General features: G+C 47.1%; 1 protein-coding gene across 2 annotated transcripts in view; it reads right to left on the reverse strand.

Annotated features, from left to right (window-relative positions):
• Positions 1–18536, reverse strand: part of VDAC3 (voltage dependent anion channel 3) — a 593996-nt gene that overhangs the window by 178853 nt on the left and 396607 nt on the right. For both annotated transcript variants that reach the window (XM_069617658.1, XM_069617659.1), the window contains exon 5: positions 18202–18254. In XM_069617658.1, coding sequence (XP_069473759.1) covers positions 18202–18254 — 53 coding nt within the window. The remainder of the gene's footprint in view (positions 1–18201; positions 18255–18536) is intronic.

Here is an 18536-nt window from a genome sequence, read left to right on the forward strand (position 1 = left end):
AACACTGCCTCGTGTACAGCCGGAGCCTTGGTCCTTCCGGCTGTAATGGGGGTAGAAAATGCGGATGATAACCATAGGTAGACTGAAAAGGACTCATTCCAATAGCTGTATGTACCGTGTTGTTATTCGTGAACTCCGCCATGGGTAACAATGATGCCCAATTGTCTTGTTCCTTGTTACAGAAGCACCACAGATACTCTTCCAGTGTGGCATTTAGTCTCTCCGTTTGTCCATTGGACTGAGGGTGGTATCCTGATGATAATGCTCTTTGGATACCTAGTTCCTTACACAGAATGGACCAGAATTTAGAGGTGAATTGTACTCCTCTGTCCGAGATGATCACTCAAGGAAACCCGTGCAGTCTTATTATGTCTCGTAGGAACACAGAGGCTGTCTCAGAAGCGGAAGGCACTCCTGTTAAAGAGGAAAAATGAGCCTGTTTGGAAAAGGAATCAACCGTAACCATAATAGCTGTCTTCATTTGGGAAGGAGGTAGATCTACGATAAAGTCCATAGATAGATTCTCCCAGGGTCGAGAAGGTAAATCAGCTTGCTGGAGAAGTCCTAAAGGTCTCTGTCTAGAAACCTTTGCACTAGCACATACCGAACAGGAGTTAACGTACGAGTTAACATCAGCTCTCATCGAAGGCCACCAAAAACTTCTGTCCAATAGTTTGAAGGTGGCCTTTTGTCCTCTATGACCAGCTAATAGGAGATCATGACAAAAATGTAGCGCCTTGGCTTGAAGTTGTGAAGAGGGAGAAAGAGACGAATTGTGGAACCATAATCCATCTCTCTCGAAGACCTTTAGACATTAGTTTCTGTCTAGTCCATGTCCTGTATTCCTTCCAAACCTTCTGAAGAAAGCAGTTGATCACTGCTATAAATCTTGTGGTAGGCAATATCCTTTCCTTCTCAGTAGGTTTGACCTCCATACCTTGATCTTTCGTCCAGCTTCTAGAAAGGGCGTCAGCTACTCCATTTTGTGAGCCTGGTATATAAGTTACCTGGAAATCAAAGTTGGAGAAATAGTATGCCCATCGGGCATGACAGGAATTGCGGCATTCCATCTGCTGGAGAACTCGCAGATTCCTGTGGTCAGTGCGAATCAGAAATTGATGTGTGGCCCCTTGTAATAAATGTCTCCACTCTTCGCAAGCTCTTCTCATCGCTAAAAGTTCTCGCTCAAGAACAGAATAGTTTCGTTCACTGACTGTAAGAGTTCGTGAGTAGCAGGCAATAGGATGTTCCACTCCTTCATTATCTCCTTGTAACAACACAGCTCCGAGGGCTCCGCCTGAAGCATCGGCTTCCACGATAAAGGGTTTTGACTGATCCGATTGAATAAGTACCGGGCTGTGGTAAATAGTCTCTTGAGGTCCGAAAAGGCTGATTGTGCGGAAGGATTCCATTCGAAAACACTTCCCTTCTTGAGAAGCAATGTCAGAGGAAGTACCATCTCCGAGAAGTGAGGAATGAAATGACGGTAGAAATTAGCCAGGCCAAGAAATCTTTGAATATCCTTAGGAGAAGATGGTTCAGGCCACCTGAGAATGGCCTTTACCGGCTTGCAACATTATGTGTTACTACTGACTTCTGCAATTGTATTCGCTCTCCACTGTTGCTTCTCCACTCTTTTTGACTGCTTACTCTCTTTTCTCTCCTCCCTTCCCTTCTCCCTTTTCCTATCTCCTCCCCTTACTTTCTTCTATGCACTTACTCTATCAGAATTGTCCCTGGACCTAATATGATAGCAACCTCGTCTGTTTCCTCCACCCTCCCATTACTGTTTTTTTTCCTCCCCACCATCCCTCCAGCACTATCTGAAATGTCGTCAGGCCTAGTATGATAGTCGCTTGTTTTGTTCCTCCCCTCCCTTTCTGCACCCCTCACCTTTTGTTTATCTCCGGCTTTACCAGAAATGTTGTCAGGCCTAGTACGGTAGTCGCCTGTCTGTTTCCATTTCCTTCCCACTCTCCCCCCCCCTTCCTTATCTATGTCTCAGCTCTTGCACTATCTGAAATGTCGTCAGGCCGAGTACGATAGTTAATTTCACATCCTTACTGTTCATGGCCTGTAAGAATGTGGTTGTATTTTCCCTTGTTCCCTCCCTTGCCTTGAAGCGCTTTGAAACACATTGTGTATAGGCGCTATATAAATAAACGATCATATCATATCATCTGTATTCCATTAGAGGATAAGATGAAGCCGAGGTAAGGTAGTTCGGTAGCCTCAAATATACACTTCTCGACCTTAGCGTACAGACGACTGTCCTCAAGTCTCTGAAGTACTTCCTTAACAAGATTCCGATGTTCAGTTAGAGTGGAAGAGTAGATCAAAATATCATCTAAGTACACTACTACGGAAGTTCCTAGCATATCAGCGAAAATGTGGTCCATGAACCGCTGGAACACTGATGGGGCGTTGACTAATACAAACGGCATCACGCAATACTCGAACAACCCCAACGGTGTTCGGAAAGCGGTCTTCCATTCATTGCCTGCATGGATCCTGAGTTGGTGGTAGGGCCCGCTTAGATCGATCTTAGTGAAGATCTTGGAGTCCTTAACAGCTTCAAGAATGTCCCTTATCAAGGGCATGGGATAACGATCCCGGACAGTAATTCTGTTTAGTTCTCGATAGTCTATACATGGGCGTAATTCTTTCATTCCCCTTCTTTGCTACAAAGAAAAGTGATGCACCTCCAGAGGATCTTGACTTCCGAATCAGCCCGTTCTGAAGATTGGATTCGAGATATTCTTTCAAGACCGTCCTTTCCTGCTGGGACAACGGATACATCCTACCGAAAGGTAGTGAGACTTCTTCCTTTAAGTCTATCCGGCAATCTTCAGGTCGGTGAGGTGGGAGGCGTTTGGGAACATCATCTTCAAAAACCTCTTTGTATTCTTGATATTGTACGGGAATGGCAGAAATAGAAACTGTAGACTGATTGATAGGGCATGCAGAGACTTCAACCCGTTGCTCCTTGATGCAATTCCTTCCACAGAAGTCTGAGTTAAAACTCAGTCGATTAGCACTCCAGTCAATAGAAGGGTTGTGAAGTCTCAACCAAGAAATGCCAAGTATGACTGGAAAATGAGCAGCCCTGATAGTGTCAAAGATTATCTCTTCGGTATGATTCTTCATGGTTATCTGTAATGGTCATGTTCCGATAGTAACAGGTCCTGACGACAAGGGACGTCCATCAACACCTTCCACAGGAATGGGCTTCCTCTTCTGCCTGAGCGAAATAGCCTTGTCTTGTGCCCATGAGGAGTCTATAAAGTTGCCTGCAGCACCGCAGTCTAACATGGCTAATATCGGAATCGAGATTCCATTAGTAGAGTTCAATGATACTTGAAATATCATCAGTCGGTTGTCTTCTCCTGTGTTAGTGGTGTTGCAAGGGTTTGTGCTACCTTCACCGTAGTCTCCCTTGCATAGACTCTGGGTTGCACGTTTCCCAAACGCCGAGATGGAATCACTGTACAATCCTTCAACTGATGGTCTGAAGACCCACAATACATGCACAAATTGTGTTCTCTCCTTCGTCTTCTCTCATTAGAAGACAGGGGTCCTCTGGTTGCACCAATCTGCATTGGTTCCTCTGTAGAAACACGATCCTTAAGTTTTGCACCAGCTTGGGTGTTCCATTGGAGACCTCGACCCTTCCGTTTCTCTTGGCGTCTCTCATGCAAGCTGAAATCTATCCAGAGTACCAAGGAAACCAGATCAGAGAATGTCTCGGGTCTTTCGACTCGTGCCAACTCATCCTTTATATCCTCGTGCAACCCTCTTCGAAATATAGTCTGTTGTGCAGTGTCTGTCCATCCTGCTAAGCTTGCCAAGCTTTGGAAGTGAGAAATATATGTCTGTACGTCTTGGTTCCCTTGCTTTACATCCATAAGGGCCTCATATGTGGAATACTGAACCTCAGGTCTTACGAACCTAGTCTTGAAATTGCGAACAAATAAGTCTTAATCATTTACCGAAGGATCATCAGAGGTAACTAGAGGTGTTGCCCATTTTAATGCGCTACCCATTAGGTTAGCTATCAGGAATCCAACACGTGATCTACCAGACTCAAAATTCCTCCTTCTGAAAGAGAAATACACGGTACAAGCATCGAGAAATTCCTTCATTCCCTTAGGGTCACCATCATATTTGTTAATGGACAGGGGCATCGGTGGTAGGTCACCTCTTCCTTCATCTCGAGTTGCTACTTGCCGACGAAGAGCTTGATTTTCAGCCTGTAAATTCTGCATATCGACTTGTAATGCTTGAATGGCGTTACACATTTCTTGAACCTGTTCTGGAGTAGCCATTTTCTTTGTCTTTTGGCGTTGTATACTGTCAAAACTCGCAACCCTGGTTCCCTTTTCCTACTCCTCCTCCTCCTCACCTGAATCTCTGTCGAATTCTTCTCGGAGTTCCGTCTTCTCTTTCTTTCGTGTCTTTCTCATTTCTTTACTCCTTCTTTGATGCAAGTACGGGCGTGACTCCCCAGAGGCCACCGTGACCGAAAAGGAACCAAATCCCAGGTGCCTCCCAGGAGCCAACCCGCTGTTCCAAGGAAAAAGCCGTAGGCTGAAAATACCCTGTGTGTTTGGTCTTCTTCAGGTTGGATAGAAGAGTAGAAGCGAGTCCAGTTCCTTCTTCGGTGTAGATGATCGAGTAGCCGATAGTGCCGAAGGTACTGAGGCACAATAGAAGCACAGGGAACTGGTCGGAAGGTAGAATAACGCCAAGGCAGCGATACAACGAACTGATGAATAGTAGCCTAGAAAGCCTTTAACAAGAGAGAAGAATCTCTAGGCGAAACAAATGGAGTGAGTAGAAAAGAAACGGTAGTCCGGAAGAAAGTTAAACAAGGTAATAAAAGAAAGGAAAAGTACAGGGACTGAGGAGTTGAGAACAACCTCAAAGTGCGATTAACAGGGATGAAATCGTAAGAGAAAAAAAGCTACCCAAAAATAGTACTTTTACCTCTGTGTAAGATAGTGAATGAAGAGAGAGGTAAAGCAGCAGGAAGCGATAACAGGTAGCAAAATATTCAGCAACACAGCGCTGGTAAGGTACGAAAGTACTAAGACACAACGCATCCGAGCACTGGTGCGTTGTGCGTAAATACGTGCTGACGGCCATCTTGGATAATGCATAGACCGCTACATGAAGTTTCCAGCATCCATGTTAGGTGTACTTCCATCGGTTCCAAATCTTCCAAGGTCGATGCATTACAGCAAGCCCGATCTCCCACAAAAAAAAAACAAATGGCCACGGCTATAGTAAATAGAAAGTGGACGTAGTACCATTTTTATTTCTACGGTAGCAGCCATTGGCGGGAGGGGCACCGGATTCAGAGGAAAAAGCTCTGGTCCAGCAGGTAAGTGGGGAGCGAGGTGGGAAAGGGTGAAGGATGACTGAGGGGAGGGTGAGGGGTAGGGAGGCAACATGGATATACCCCCTCTTGCCCAGTCACAATCAAGATGTTCTAGCCCATATTTTCAGCCGCCTGATTGGCTGAGCGCCCTTCCCTGGGTTTGAATGAAATAGACTAGCAGTACTGTATCAAATATATTAGGCATTACTATCCCATTTCAATATGTTGAATTTAAAAAATATGGTTTGTGATATGAAACAATTATGAAATCAATATACTGTGCCGATTAACTGAAAATGTGTTTTCGTTTTCTTTCAATTTATGTTGTCGTCATAATGCAATTATCCTATCAATATTTAATATGCTATGTATCAATACTTTGAGAGCGAGAGGAAAAGGGCTCTAAAGAAGCTCATAACAGTTCGCTCCACCACCCCTGAAGACATCCTGCACTTTTTCCCCGCCCTCCCTAGAACAAGTTACTTTCTTACCTGGTAACGTTCTTTCGATGGGATGTTCCGACAATGTATTCCACATCTATGACAGACTGCCAAAGCAGTACCAACTTAAGGAGGTGGGAAAGAATTTAGAATTTTAGAATGCCCAATTAAATTGCAGAATAGAGGACCGCCTTGCCAAAGGCCAGATCTTGCCCATGGATAGAATCCAAGGAGTAGTGTTTGACAAAGGTATGGACAGAGGCCCATGTGGCTGCTTCACAAATGTTACGAATGGGAACACCCCTCTGCAGGGCAGTAGAGGCAGCCACACCCCTAGTATAATGGGCCTGTAAGCGTACCAGAGGGTCCTTACCCGCCAAGCGGCAACATTCAGAAATTGTCAAGATAATCCATCTAGACAAAGTCTGTTTAGTAACAGCTTGTCCCAAACGCCTCCCAGCGTATCCTATAAAGAGCTGATCGTCCACTCTGACCCGGGACATGCGTGAAATGTAGAAACTTAAAGCTCTCCTAGGATCCAACCTATGGAGCCTCTCCTCTTCCTTACCAGGATGCGGAGGAGGATAGAACGCCGGAAGAATAACCTTCTGGCTTAAATTAAATTCCGACAAAACTTTCGGAAGAAAAGAAGGACGAAAAAGGACAACCCTGTTCTTATGGAACACCGTGTAGGGTGACTTAACAGAAAGTGCCTGCAACTCACTCACTCTGCGAGCGGAAGTGACCGCAACTAAAAATACAGTTTTCAAGGTCAACAGTCTCAAAGGACAAGAATGTAAAGGCTCAAACGGAGCTCCCATTAGGAATTTTAGAACTAGGTTCAAATCCCAACCGGGCATCTGGAAAGGTGACGGTGGGAACACATTAGTGAGCCCTTTCAGAAAGTGAGAAATCAAAGGAATTTTAAAATAAGAACACTCCTCAGACGAGCGCTTAAATATGGACAGCACCGCCAGATAACCTTTAATGGTACCCACTTGCAGGCCCCCTTGAGGGCTAATGAAAGCAAAAAAGACCACAGGAATGGCACATGAAAAAGGATTCACATTCTTAACTCTGCACCAGTCGAAGAACTTTCTCCAACGACAACGATACAGGGCGTTTGTTGCAGGCCTCCTGGCCGAAAGCAACACCTCCATCACGTCTTCAGGGAGGTCCCAATACTTATACCTCAACCATTCAGAAGCCAAGCATGAAGGTTGAGGGACTTGACCTCTGGATGGAGAACCTGACCACCCCCTCCAGTGGGAGCAGATCGTCTCGGTAGGGAAGACGGCATGGAGGGCAGATGGACATGTCGAGAAGGTCTGGGTACCACGTTCTCCGGGCCCATGCCGGAGCAATGAGGATTATCCGGGAACCAAAAATATACGTTAGCATGTTTCATCTGGGTTGGCTCCAGTTAGTTAATATATTTCCGAAAGGTTGAAGCAATTTACCTGAGTAGTGGGAAGTCTTTATTAATAACACTAAACAAGACAAGAAATTGGAAGGGAAAAAGAGCATGTGAAAAATAATAGCTCAGTTGAGGACATGGCAATTGGAGAAAACAAGCAAAGTTTAACTTACCAATGTGTGTGGTAAGCAACAAAAAATAGAAGGATCGTGGGCTCCACTGTAAAAATAGCATAACATACACCATGTTAATGGTGAATTGTATAATTACACAGATTTGATAGAAGTGAAAAGGCACAAGCCTGCATACCTTAAGATGCAGGTGCAAGGTCAATTGAAAGCGTAATCGCGTGAAACTGCAGATGCGGCGGTGAGTGGAGATACACACGGAACAGCGAGCCAGGTCGCGGACAGGAAGGGGGGTGGTGGCATTTTTAAGCCAATCTCCATCTACATCAATTAATGTCTTGCACCTCTGGTAACCTCCATTCCAAGTTTTATTCGAGACACTATGCATATTTTACACATCTTAGATTCACTTTCTGTATTACCAAACATGCTATTAGTGACACTTGATGTGAAGGCACTATACACTTCTATTAACCATCAGAGGGCAATCGCCAGTGTTGATTAAATTTTTCGAGAACATTCGGCCTCCTTTTTTGAGCATATATAATTGGTTAAAGAACTTTTATTATGTGCACTCTCTAACAATGTGTTTCTGTTCAATAATACTTACTACAGACAACTGATAGGCATAGCAATGGGAGCCAGCTATGCCCCAGCCCTCGCTAATATATTTATGCATCACTATGAGCAAATGTTTGTCTTTACTAATGATTTGTTCTTACCATATGTTTACATGGAAAAGATGCATAGATGACGTGTTTCTGATTTGGACAGGCTCTTGTGATTCTCTTAATGATTTCGTGTCATACTTAAATTCCAACACATGGGGTATTAAATTTACCCATACTTCTAGCTTTACTAGTATTGATTTTTTGGATCTTTCGATCAGCATTTCTGACAACAAATTTGTTACAAAGACCCATCGCAAATCCACCTCAGTTAATGCAGTACTGCATGCCAGCAGCTGCCATAAGAAATCGGTTTCACAAAATATCCCTAAAGGGGAATTCGTACGTGCCAGACGCAACTGCTCTCTAAACAACGATTTTAACAGGGAATGTGCGTTAATTCGCAACCGGTTCCTGGCTAGAGGCTACAGCAGCAGCCTCCTAGACAAAGCACAACGTGAGGTTAAATCCATGAAGAGAGAGGATTTGCTTACTCCTAAAGTACGCTCTCAAAGTATGCATAGTAACAAACTGAAATTCATTACAAGATATAATGCAGGTAGCTCTAGTCTGAATAAAATCATTAATAAACATTGGCATATCCTTCGCCTTGACAAAGACATCGGCTCCTGGGTAGATGACTCGCCCAACTTCATCTACACTAGGGCCAATGATCTCAAGGGCATCCTCTCGCCCTCCTTTATGTCGAACCCACAACATACAACTACTTGGTTACACCAACCAGATAACAAAGGTTTCCGCAAGTGTGGGGGATGCTCTATGTGTGCTTATGCATACGAAACCAGCACAATTGAATTTGGCCAATTGGGCACTCATAGAATCCAATCTTTCTTTAATTTTAACACTAAATTTTGTGTATATTGTATTATTTGTGTTTGTGAACAGTGCTATATTGGCAGTACCATTCGACCATTAAAAATTAGGATGAGGGAACATCTCGCATCCATCTCCCAGGTTGACTCAAAGTACCCATTGTCGGTACACTGGCAACAAGCCCATCAAATGGACAATAAGGCACAAGTTAAATTCACTGGGATGGCGAAAGTGACCCTGCCACAACATGGGGGTAACCTGGTCCTTAAATTGAGACAATTAGAGGCTCGCCTCATTTGTCAATACCGCACTGTCACACAAGGTCTCAATAAAACCATGAATTATCTGTATTTTTATGAGCAATTGCTCTCATATTGTAACCTTTTCGTTAGACGGACAACCTTGACTCATCGGTGGCCATCCATTTAGTACTTATTCTATATATATTTATCCATTTTCGTTACCAGCCTAACCGAGGCGGGAACCCCTGAGGCAGACGTATGGGGCATAACTCACCCCCACCCACCGCCATAGGTGATTTTTTAATCTAACCCCTAACATTGGCTATTCTTAATACTAATTTCTATTCCCACAATCTTCCCCATTCTCTGATGACATGTGTAGAAACCTGGTTTCTCCACTCCAGGTCAGTCCTTCCTTTTCACTCCCTCCCTCTCTTCGTTTCAAATTGGTCTCCTCCCTTAATTTCCTTTTCCTTTCGTAATTCATTCTCACTAATTGTAATTATCATTACTCCAGCATACTGATTTATTAAGAGTTCGCCACATTCAGTGTTTTTTAGTTGATCCTTACACTTGGGCATCTGACCCTAGCATCACCAAGCATTACAGCTCAGTAACCAGTCCTCACTCAAGATGGCGTTCTTTTTTCGCCACCCGCGCCGTTAATCGGCAGTCGGGCTATGTATTTAATTACTCGCAGGAGCCGCGCACGCCTGGCCCCTGTTCACTGTTACAGCCGAGACGCTGGTAAGACCAGCTACTTCGCGTAGACCCCTAACCTGACAGAGTGGCTACGCGTACATCCAATCTGTGGCCAGACGCGCACCGCCGCTCAATCACTAATTATGTTGTTCTGTGTGCTTCTCTCCCTTCCTGTCCGTGACCTGGCTCGCTGTTCCGTGTGTATCTCCACTCACCGCCGCATCTGCAGTTTCACGCGATTACGCTTTCAATTGACCTTGCAACTGCATCTTAAGGTATGCAGGTTTGTGCCTTTTTGGCCCCATATGCACTGGCACAATTTATTTGGCAATCAAATTACCTTTTTATGTTTTTGATTGCTACTTTGTTTAATATGATTGCTTTTGTTCTCATATGCCTGATGTGCAATTGTATGGTGACTTGCCACTCTCTCTTTGCTTTGTTGTTTGGGTCGTTTTCATGCATAATACATTACTCTGTAATTCTATGTACTGGCCTATTTTGCATGTACATTAATCTGTAGCCTCAGTAGAAGAGCAAGTGCTCGAAACACGTGTCAGGCTACCTTTTTGGGAAATAAACACATACCAACTGTAATTTATTTTGTGTATGCGCGCAGTGTGTCTGTAAAATCAACTTGGTTCTGTCTCATTGGTGGTGGACTTGGCAAGTCCCCACACCCACACTCACCCGCAGCGCTCCTCACACCACTCTTTATAATTCAGGTCTTTGCGCTGAGCCTCGCTGTCCTTGTTTGCCAACCTCGTTTACTTATCATCCGGGAACCAAACCTCCCTAACCTCTGCAGCACTTGCAGAATGACGGGGACTGGAGGAAATGCGCACAGCAGTGGTAAGGGCCACTCCACTAGGAACGCGTCCCCCAAGGCTCCTCTTGGAGGAAATTCCCGGGAGCAGAATCTTCTGCACTTCAGGTTGGCACTAGTGGCAAAGAGATCCACTTGTGGGGTCCCCCAAAGGGCGAAGATCCCGAGGAGAATCTCCTGAGCCAGCTCCCACTCGTGAGAGACCGTGGTGTGCCTGCTCAGAGCATGCGTTGTCACGTTTTCATCTCCGGCCAGATGAACTGCCGAGATCGAAATGTCCTTCCTGCTGGATGGCCCAGAACCAGAGCTGCATCGCCTCTCTGCACAAAGGAAGAGACCCTGCCCCCCCTTTTTGTTGAGGTAGTGCATGGCCACTGTGTTGTCCGTCCGAATCCGGACATTCTTTCCCCGCACGGACGGCAGAAAAGCCTTCAGGGCTAGCCTGATGGCCCTCAGCTCCAACAGATTGATATGGAGTCTGGACTCCGACGGAGACCAACGACCACTGACTGCCAACTCGTTGGCATGAGCTATCCATCCCGTGAGGGACGCGTCCGTCACGATCGTTACCTCCGGCCAGGGTAGCCACAATGGAGCCCCCTTTCATCAGATTACCTTCAACGGCCCACCACAGAAGATCCTGGGTGACCGAGGGCGGCACCTGAACGGGGTCCGACATCCTGCCGGAGGGCTGCGACCACTGGACCTTGAAAGCCCATTGCAGAGATCTCATCCGCAACCCGGCCTCTGGCACCAGAAGAATGCAGGATGCCATCAGGCCGAGCAACCTCAAGAACCCGAACGCCGGGAGACACTGGGCATGTTGAAACTTGTGCACCATCCGCAGAATGTGATGAGCCCTCACCTGGGGAGGGAAACACAGCTCCAGGGGCGCGTCAAGCACTGATCAGATGTACTGGAGCCGCTGGATAGGTGTCAAGTGGGACTTCTTTAGGTTGAGAGAGAAGCCCAGCCTGTGAAGGGAGTGGCAGGTGACTGACAGATGATCCAGGACTTGCTCGGGAGAGTGCACCCTGATCAACCAATTGTCCAGGTAGGGGTAGACATGAATCCCCCTTTCCTGAGATACGCTACCACCACCACCATGAGCTTGGTGAAGACCCTCGGGGCAGAAGTGAATCCGAACGGCAGGACCCGAAATTGAAAGTGCGAGTCGCCAACCGCGAACATCAGGTAATTCTTGTGCTTGAGATGAATCGGCACATGAAAGTAAGCGTCCTTGAGGTCTAGAGGCACCAACCAGTCCTGAAGTTGAATGGCCTGGAGGACTTGAGAGAGCATTACCATCCTGAACTTGTCCTTCCTGAGGAGCTTGTACAAACCCTGCAAGTACATGATGGGTCTCAATCCCCCCTCTTTCTTCGGGATCAAAAAATATGGGGAACACCATCCCTTGTTCCTCTCCGCTACAGGCACCTGTTCTATGGCGCCTTTCTCCAGCAGGGATTGTATTTCCTGCGCAAGAAGCGGATCCAGACTCTTCAAAGAGAGATTCCCTGGTAGATTGTCTTGAGGCCTCTGCCGGAGAGGAAGACAGTAGCCGTGGGCTATGATCTCCAGAACCCACACATCTGAAGTAATGGCATGCCATTCTACAAGGTGCTGCGCCAGCCTTCCCCCAACCAGCGAACCATGGGACATGGCCTCATGACTGAGCTGAAGCGGCTGTGGCAGTGCCTGAGGGCAAAGAGGCAACTGCTTGAGCGGCCTTGGTACCTCGAGTACCCTGTTTTCCACCTCTGGTAATCCTACATTGGCCCCTTTGACTTGCAGCTCCGCTCAATCTATCAAAGGTAGAATAGTATCGAAAGGAACCTCCCCTCCATTGCTGTCCCCTAGGACGAAAAGGCAGAGGTTGGCGGACTGCAGTGTTCAACGACTTCGCTGCAGCCTTAGAGGTCTGCAACCTCTCAAGGCTCTCGTCAGCCTTGCTGCCAAAAAGATGTTCACCATCAAAGGGCATGTTGAGAAGTCGGGCTTGTACATCAGGAGCAAACCCCGACTTTCGCAACCATGCAAATCTGCGCATCACGGTGCTTACCGCCATGGACCGGCTGACACAGTCTGCCACGTCCAGACCCGATTGAACGGATTCACACATGGCATCCTTCCCATCCAGTACAAGGGCAAGAAAGCCATCCCATTCCTCCCCTTCGGGAATATGTTCAACCGCTAACGAAACACAATTCCACAGAGTGTGAGTGAAACGTGCTAAGGCACACTCCGAGTTGGCTGCTTTCAAAGCCATACATACCCCCTGAAGAAAAGACTTTCTTTGCCCAGCCGTCAAAACGTTTGTCGTTCCTATCAGGAGGGATGGTAGGGTACAACGCCTGTTTTGCTGGGGCCGTAGCCGCCTGCACCACCAAACTCTCTGGAGTAGGGTGCATGGACAAGTAGCCGGGGTTTGCACTGGCTGGGCGGTACTTTTTTGGCAATGACTTACCCACTGCCGGAAGACTCTCCAGAGCAGTCCAAGCCGCCGCCACCCTTCTTTGCAAGGCCATATGGAATGGCTGGCAGTACCGGGTCAGTTGGTGGACCTTGGTCCAAGATATCTGTCAGGTCATCCTGCAGAAAATCTACTGGTGGCGCAGACCACCCCAAGTACTCTGTCACCCTCGACATGAGGCACCTGTACGAAGAGTCTGCATGCGTACCAGGCTCAGGCCTACCAAACTCAACCTCTGGGGAGGTATCAAGACCACTGGCGTGCAAAGACTGACACCGGTCTTCCAACTGGCTATGACCAGATAACATTTCGTCAGGAACCTCATCAGTTACCAAACCTTCCTCAGACCCTTCCTCCACCTCAGAAATATAATCCAGAGGCTGGAACAAATCCCTGGAAGAGGGCACAGAAAAAGTCTCAAATACATGCCTTACTGTCTTCTTCAGGGCCTTCCTCAGAGTTTCCACCGACGCACGGGGTACCTCCGGTAAAGCCTCCACAAAAGGCGTAGAGGGTGTCAACAGAATCGGCATCGACGTCGAGCGCGGCGCAGATGGCCTTGACATAGGCCTCGAGGGCGGTGCCCAGAGCGTGTCCTTCAACGGCCTCGGCGCCGATGACTTCCTCGGATGTGGAGCCTCAAGAGAGTCCCTCGACGGACATGGCGCCGAAGGCGTTGACGTCTTCTTCGAAGACCTTACAGGCTCCAACGGTCTCGAGGGCGTCGAGAACCAGGATCTGGAGCGCGCATGGCTGGAGCGATACACCTTGTCCAATCGGGACCTCGAAGGCTCCCGATGATCGCGCCGACCACCCGAGCCTGAAGGCGTGCGGGCGGTGGCCCTAGCACGTTCCCTGCCGGCTTCTTTTGAAGGCACGGATGGAACAGAGCCCTGCGATTGGAAAATCGCCATCATATCCGTACGAAATGCATCCCATTCCGCAGGAGAAGAATGCTTGTTGGGACAAGCAACCCGCCGACAGGCGGAGTGCTCAGACGAGGACGGGGAAGGCGACCGATGACGTCGCTTCCGCGAGTGCCTCAAAGAGGCAGAGGAATGGAGGGACCCATTCCGGGACCGAGACCCCCTGGACTTACGCAGACGACGCGGAGAGTCGCCTCTGGAATAGTCGGTCGAAAGCCCAGTGGATTTCGACTTTCGGGGCTTGGACACCCTACCGACACAAAGCTTCTTCTTCCGCTCCCGCAAGGCCTTCGATGTCAAAGACTGGCAATCATCACAATCATCCGTGGCGTGGTCCTCACCGAGGCACCAGAGGCAGGTGTCTTGCGGGTCTGTCAGCGACATCTTGGAACCGCAGTCCCGACACTTCTTAAAACCCGGCCGCAGGGTAGAAGACGAAGACATGATATCTTCACAAACAAACAAGTTCGAAGAACCGATAGAAGTACTCAGAAGAACGGAGGCGCGGCGAGATCTCCGAAGCAAAGACGTTCGCGGAAAAAACGGAACTGAGGATACGGGCGTCGTGCGTCCTACTTATAACATCCGGTGACGTCGGCTCGACGGAGGCCATCGAGGACAGCGTATTGACGTCATCGACGCAGGATGCAGACGCCAAAATATTTTCCGAAGCAGCACAGCTGTGGTGATTACCTATCATAGATGTGGAATACGTCGGAGGAGCCAATCCCCTCAAACTTAGCTTCTGGACCAGAGCTTTGTGATCAGGTCCCGGCGCTCCTCTCACACGCGGGCACCTTGGAATTAGAAAAGGGACTAAGTCCCTTTTCCTATGTTGTCCGCCATCTTATTTTGTTATGGGAGATTGGGCTCGGCAATACCCGCAGAGTCCATCTCCTATAAAATAAATGTTTAAATAAACTATTCGCATCCCGGACAAAGCCAGGGATTCAAATAGCAATCAGCCATGCTCGTGTCGCTCGGACCAACTGTCATGTATTCAACGCAGCTTCAGATCCAGAGTTGCGCCTCTCCTCACCACGCCTCACCTTTTCGGATCCGGGGTTGCTGCATCTTTCCTCACATCACCCGCAGGGTCTGCCGGGACACCACAAGGATCCCACACCATCATCCCGCTGTCGTGGGCGCTCCCTCCACTCTCCTGCACAGTGTCCTCCGCAGCACGCTTGGAGGTTGCCATGGAGTCTACTGTACGCTCGATCGCGAGAACGTCGTTTCTCCGCTCACGCGACCCATACCAGTCACGCGATTCCTCAACCAGGAAGGACTGCATAAAAGACTCAGCAGATTTCTCCTTAATGCTGCTCAACGCTCCTTTGAGTGGCATTCTGCTTTTCTCCCCCTCCTGGTGGACCTTTACTCTGCTTACTGTGTTGTGACCCTTGGCCTCGTTCTGCTGGAATGCCTTCTGTATTTCCCCTGGATTTCTGGAAATTTTGGATTTGTGACTATTTCAGTTTTTTGGCTTTTTTCACCTTGGCTTCTGTTATTTCTGGATTGGCTTGGATCACCCTGTGTTTTGGCGCTTTGAACTTTCACCTGGATGCCTTGGACATTGTGGACGTGGTTCTTCTCTTGGATTTTACTTCTGGAACGCCATCATTGGACCTGTGCCTCATGGAATTTTGACTTTGAAAAAGTCTGAACTTTTGTCCTTTTCCACATCAATCGAGAGATTACTTGCATCAAGGAACTGCGATCATCAACCACTCCCTCCCCAGGAGGGTTTGCTTCCTCATACCCTTGGATACCATCTCCTTCCTTTGACCCGTTGCTGGTGTCCACACTAGGTAGGTTTTCCTCCTAGCTCCTCACTGTTCAGTTGTTGGGGTTAACTTTGTCCTCTTTTCCCTTAAGCTGCTGGGAAGCAGCTCTGCAGTTCCAGTCCCACCTGTACCCCAATAACTGGTTAGGGAGTGCTGACTGGTGCTTGGGGGAAGGAGGTATAGTTCACCCTGGAGATCACTTCTTGACAGCTGCCTAGGCTCAGGCTGGCAAGCCCTACATGCATTTTCAATTTTAGCCATTTTTAGAGTTTGATGTCTAAGAAATACGATTTGGAATTACGCTCAAACGCAAGCATTGTTTGAAATGCATTTGAATTATATTCAGGCAGGCAATGTGAAAGAATTCACAACTAGAACAGAGAATTACATTCAGGTAGGTTTTCTGGGCTGTGCGCCAATGATGTCTTTGTTATGGAACACTGAAAACAAAACAATGTTTCTGGGACGCACTCCAGACAGTCTGGGAAGTGCGTTAGGTGCCTCAGTTAATTATGGTAAAAAAAACAATATTCTAGTTAATAACAATCCTTTAAAGAGCTACAATATTTCAAATATGGAAGAGAACGGATGCACGTAGGTTAGAGGTCATTTAGCGAATAACCATAACGCAATAAGGAGGCATCTCATCTTGATGAGGGGGAGAGAAGAGAGAGAGAGAGAGAATTAAAAAAAATAATATTTGTGGACATTTCGAATTGTGCAGACTACCGGCTTCCGGGCATACCCCCTACATAGTTCATCTCCTCACCTTCTGAAGATAGTACTGAGTATGAGCACCTGTTTCACCCATTTCTGAATATCACACTGGGAAAGAGGAGACAGAGGTATTAAGAGGGCAGGTGATTCTATCAGGTTGCATAGTGAGATCTAAGGAGGTACACAATTACTTTTGAAGTGTCTATTGTGCTTCTGAAATGACTGATCATGAGGCAGTGACAATGATAGCTGCTTCTCATGCTTACTCATTAATAACCTTTTGTATATTAAGTGCGTTGCGTTTAGTGACGATAATAGAAGCAATGTTTCTATATTTGTTTCTCACAATTAAAATATTTATACTATACAGGAGAGAGTAAGATCATTCATTGAGGGTTTCATACTGGGAATCATTTCAGAAGCATTTTGAATATGAGCATGATGTGTGGGGCATCTATATGCATTGTGTACTGATATGTTATATTTGGTGCATGTCTTTAATACACACACAGGGTTATTGCAAGGCATGAGCAGTAGCCCATCAAAATACAATGTGACATTAGTAAATCTCTCCTGTGCTGATGAATGAGATTAGCCCCCACTGCAAGGTGTTGTTGCCTACATTCTTTACTGATGGAGTGACAGGTATATGTTTTTCCCTACCTCCATACTCCTACCGCAGTTCTTGCTGGGGGGTTCTTGGACACTCCCCTGGAGGAGGAGTGAAGGTTCTGGAAGTAGGGGTGATGAGAATCGCAATCAGCCCGTTACCAGCACTACACACCCCCTGAGCGGTGATGATTACTACATTACCTGGGGAAGGGCGCTCAGCCAATCAGGTGGCTGGAAAAGCTGGTGAGAACACAGAGTTTACACCCGCATTTTCCAGCCACCCGAGGCCCTTTCTGGGTGGAGCCATCTTGATTGTGGGGAGCAACACAGAGCCTCTCCCTGTTTCCTCCCCTCTCCCTCACCTACCCTTCCACACTTCGTAGACATCCCGCTCCCTTTCCCCACCCCCCATCACTCGCTCGCTCCCCACTTACCTGCTGGACCGGAGCTTTGTGCCCCGGTAACGGTACTCCTCCCGCCCGCGGCAACCGCAACCATAGGAATAGAAAAGGGACCAAGTCCCTTTTCTATATACTATGGCAGCTGCCATCTTGTTTTTTTAAATAGGAGATTGAACTCGCGCAATACGCACAGAGCCCGACTTCCATGTTAAAAAAATAAATAAAAAATAAATAAAAATAGATTCACACCCTGGAGGAACCCAAAGTGTGAATAGCAAATCTCCCAGTTTAGGGTGGCACACAGGCACACAGGGCAGGTAACGGACCTGAGCCCTCAGCGAGGACCAATCGTAAGCTTGAGCTGGTGGGCCGCTACCGGCCCTGCACGCCCCCCTAAACGGGATTGATTTCTAGAGTAGCGGACTATAAACCATACAAGCATTGCACAGCATACAAAATTTAGGGAGGGATGACAAAAGGGTTGAAACAGTCTACCATCAGAAAACTGCCCCTGCCCCTACCACTGGGTAGCCAGCATCTCACACTAAAATCTTATACTAGAGCTAAAGCCCAGTATATTTCTCACTCAATCACTGTACTAATTACAAGACTAGTTATAGAATGTTGCCATTAAGCAGGAAGACTCACCCTGTGTTTGGAACAAACGTGGTATCAAAAGACAGCTTTAATCCATTCAGCAACTAAAGAGAAAAGAACATTAATTACAATCCTGTTCTAGCCTCGAGAAGTCGGTGTGTCACTTTAAGCATGGCTGCTTCTGGATCAAACTTTGGTAATACTAAAGGGAGAAAGTCTCCACACTGATGGGATCTGAAGAGACTAAGTAACTCAACAAGGGTGTTCCCATCAGAACTAATTTTATACAATGATTTGTCAGAGAAATGTTTTTGTTTTCATGCAACATGCAGAGCTGGATTTAATCAAATTTTTCAAAAAGATATTCAAATACTTGGTAGAATGTA

Source organism: Ambystoma mexicanum, chromosome 10 (genome assembly GCF_040938575.1).
Source record: "Ambystoma mexicanum isolate Mex_15411 chromosome 10, UKY_AmexF1_1, whole genome shotgun sequence".
Taxonomy (NCBI): domain Eukaryota; kingdom Metazoa; phylum Chordata; class Amphibia; order Caudata; family Ambystomatidae; genus Ambystoma; species Ambystoma mexicanum.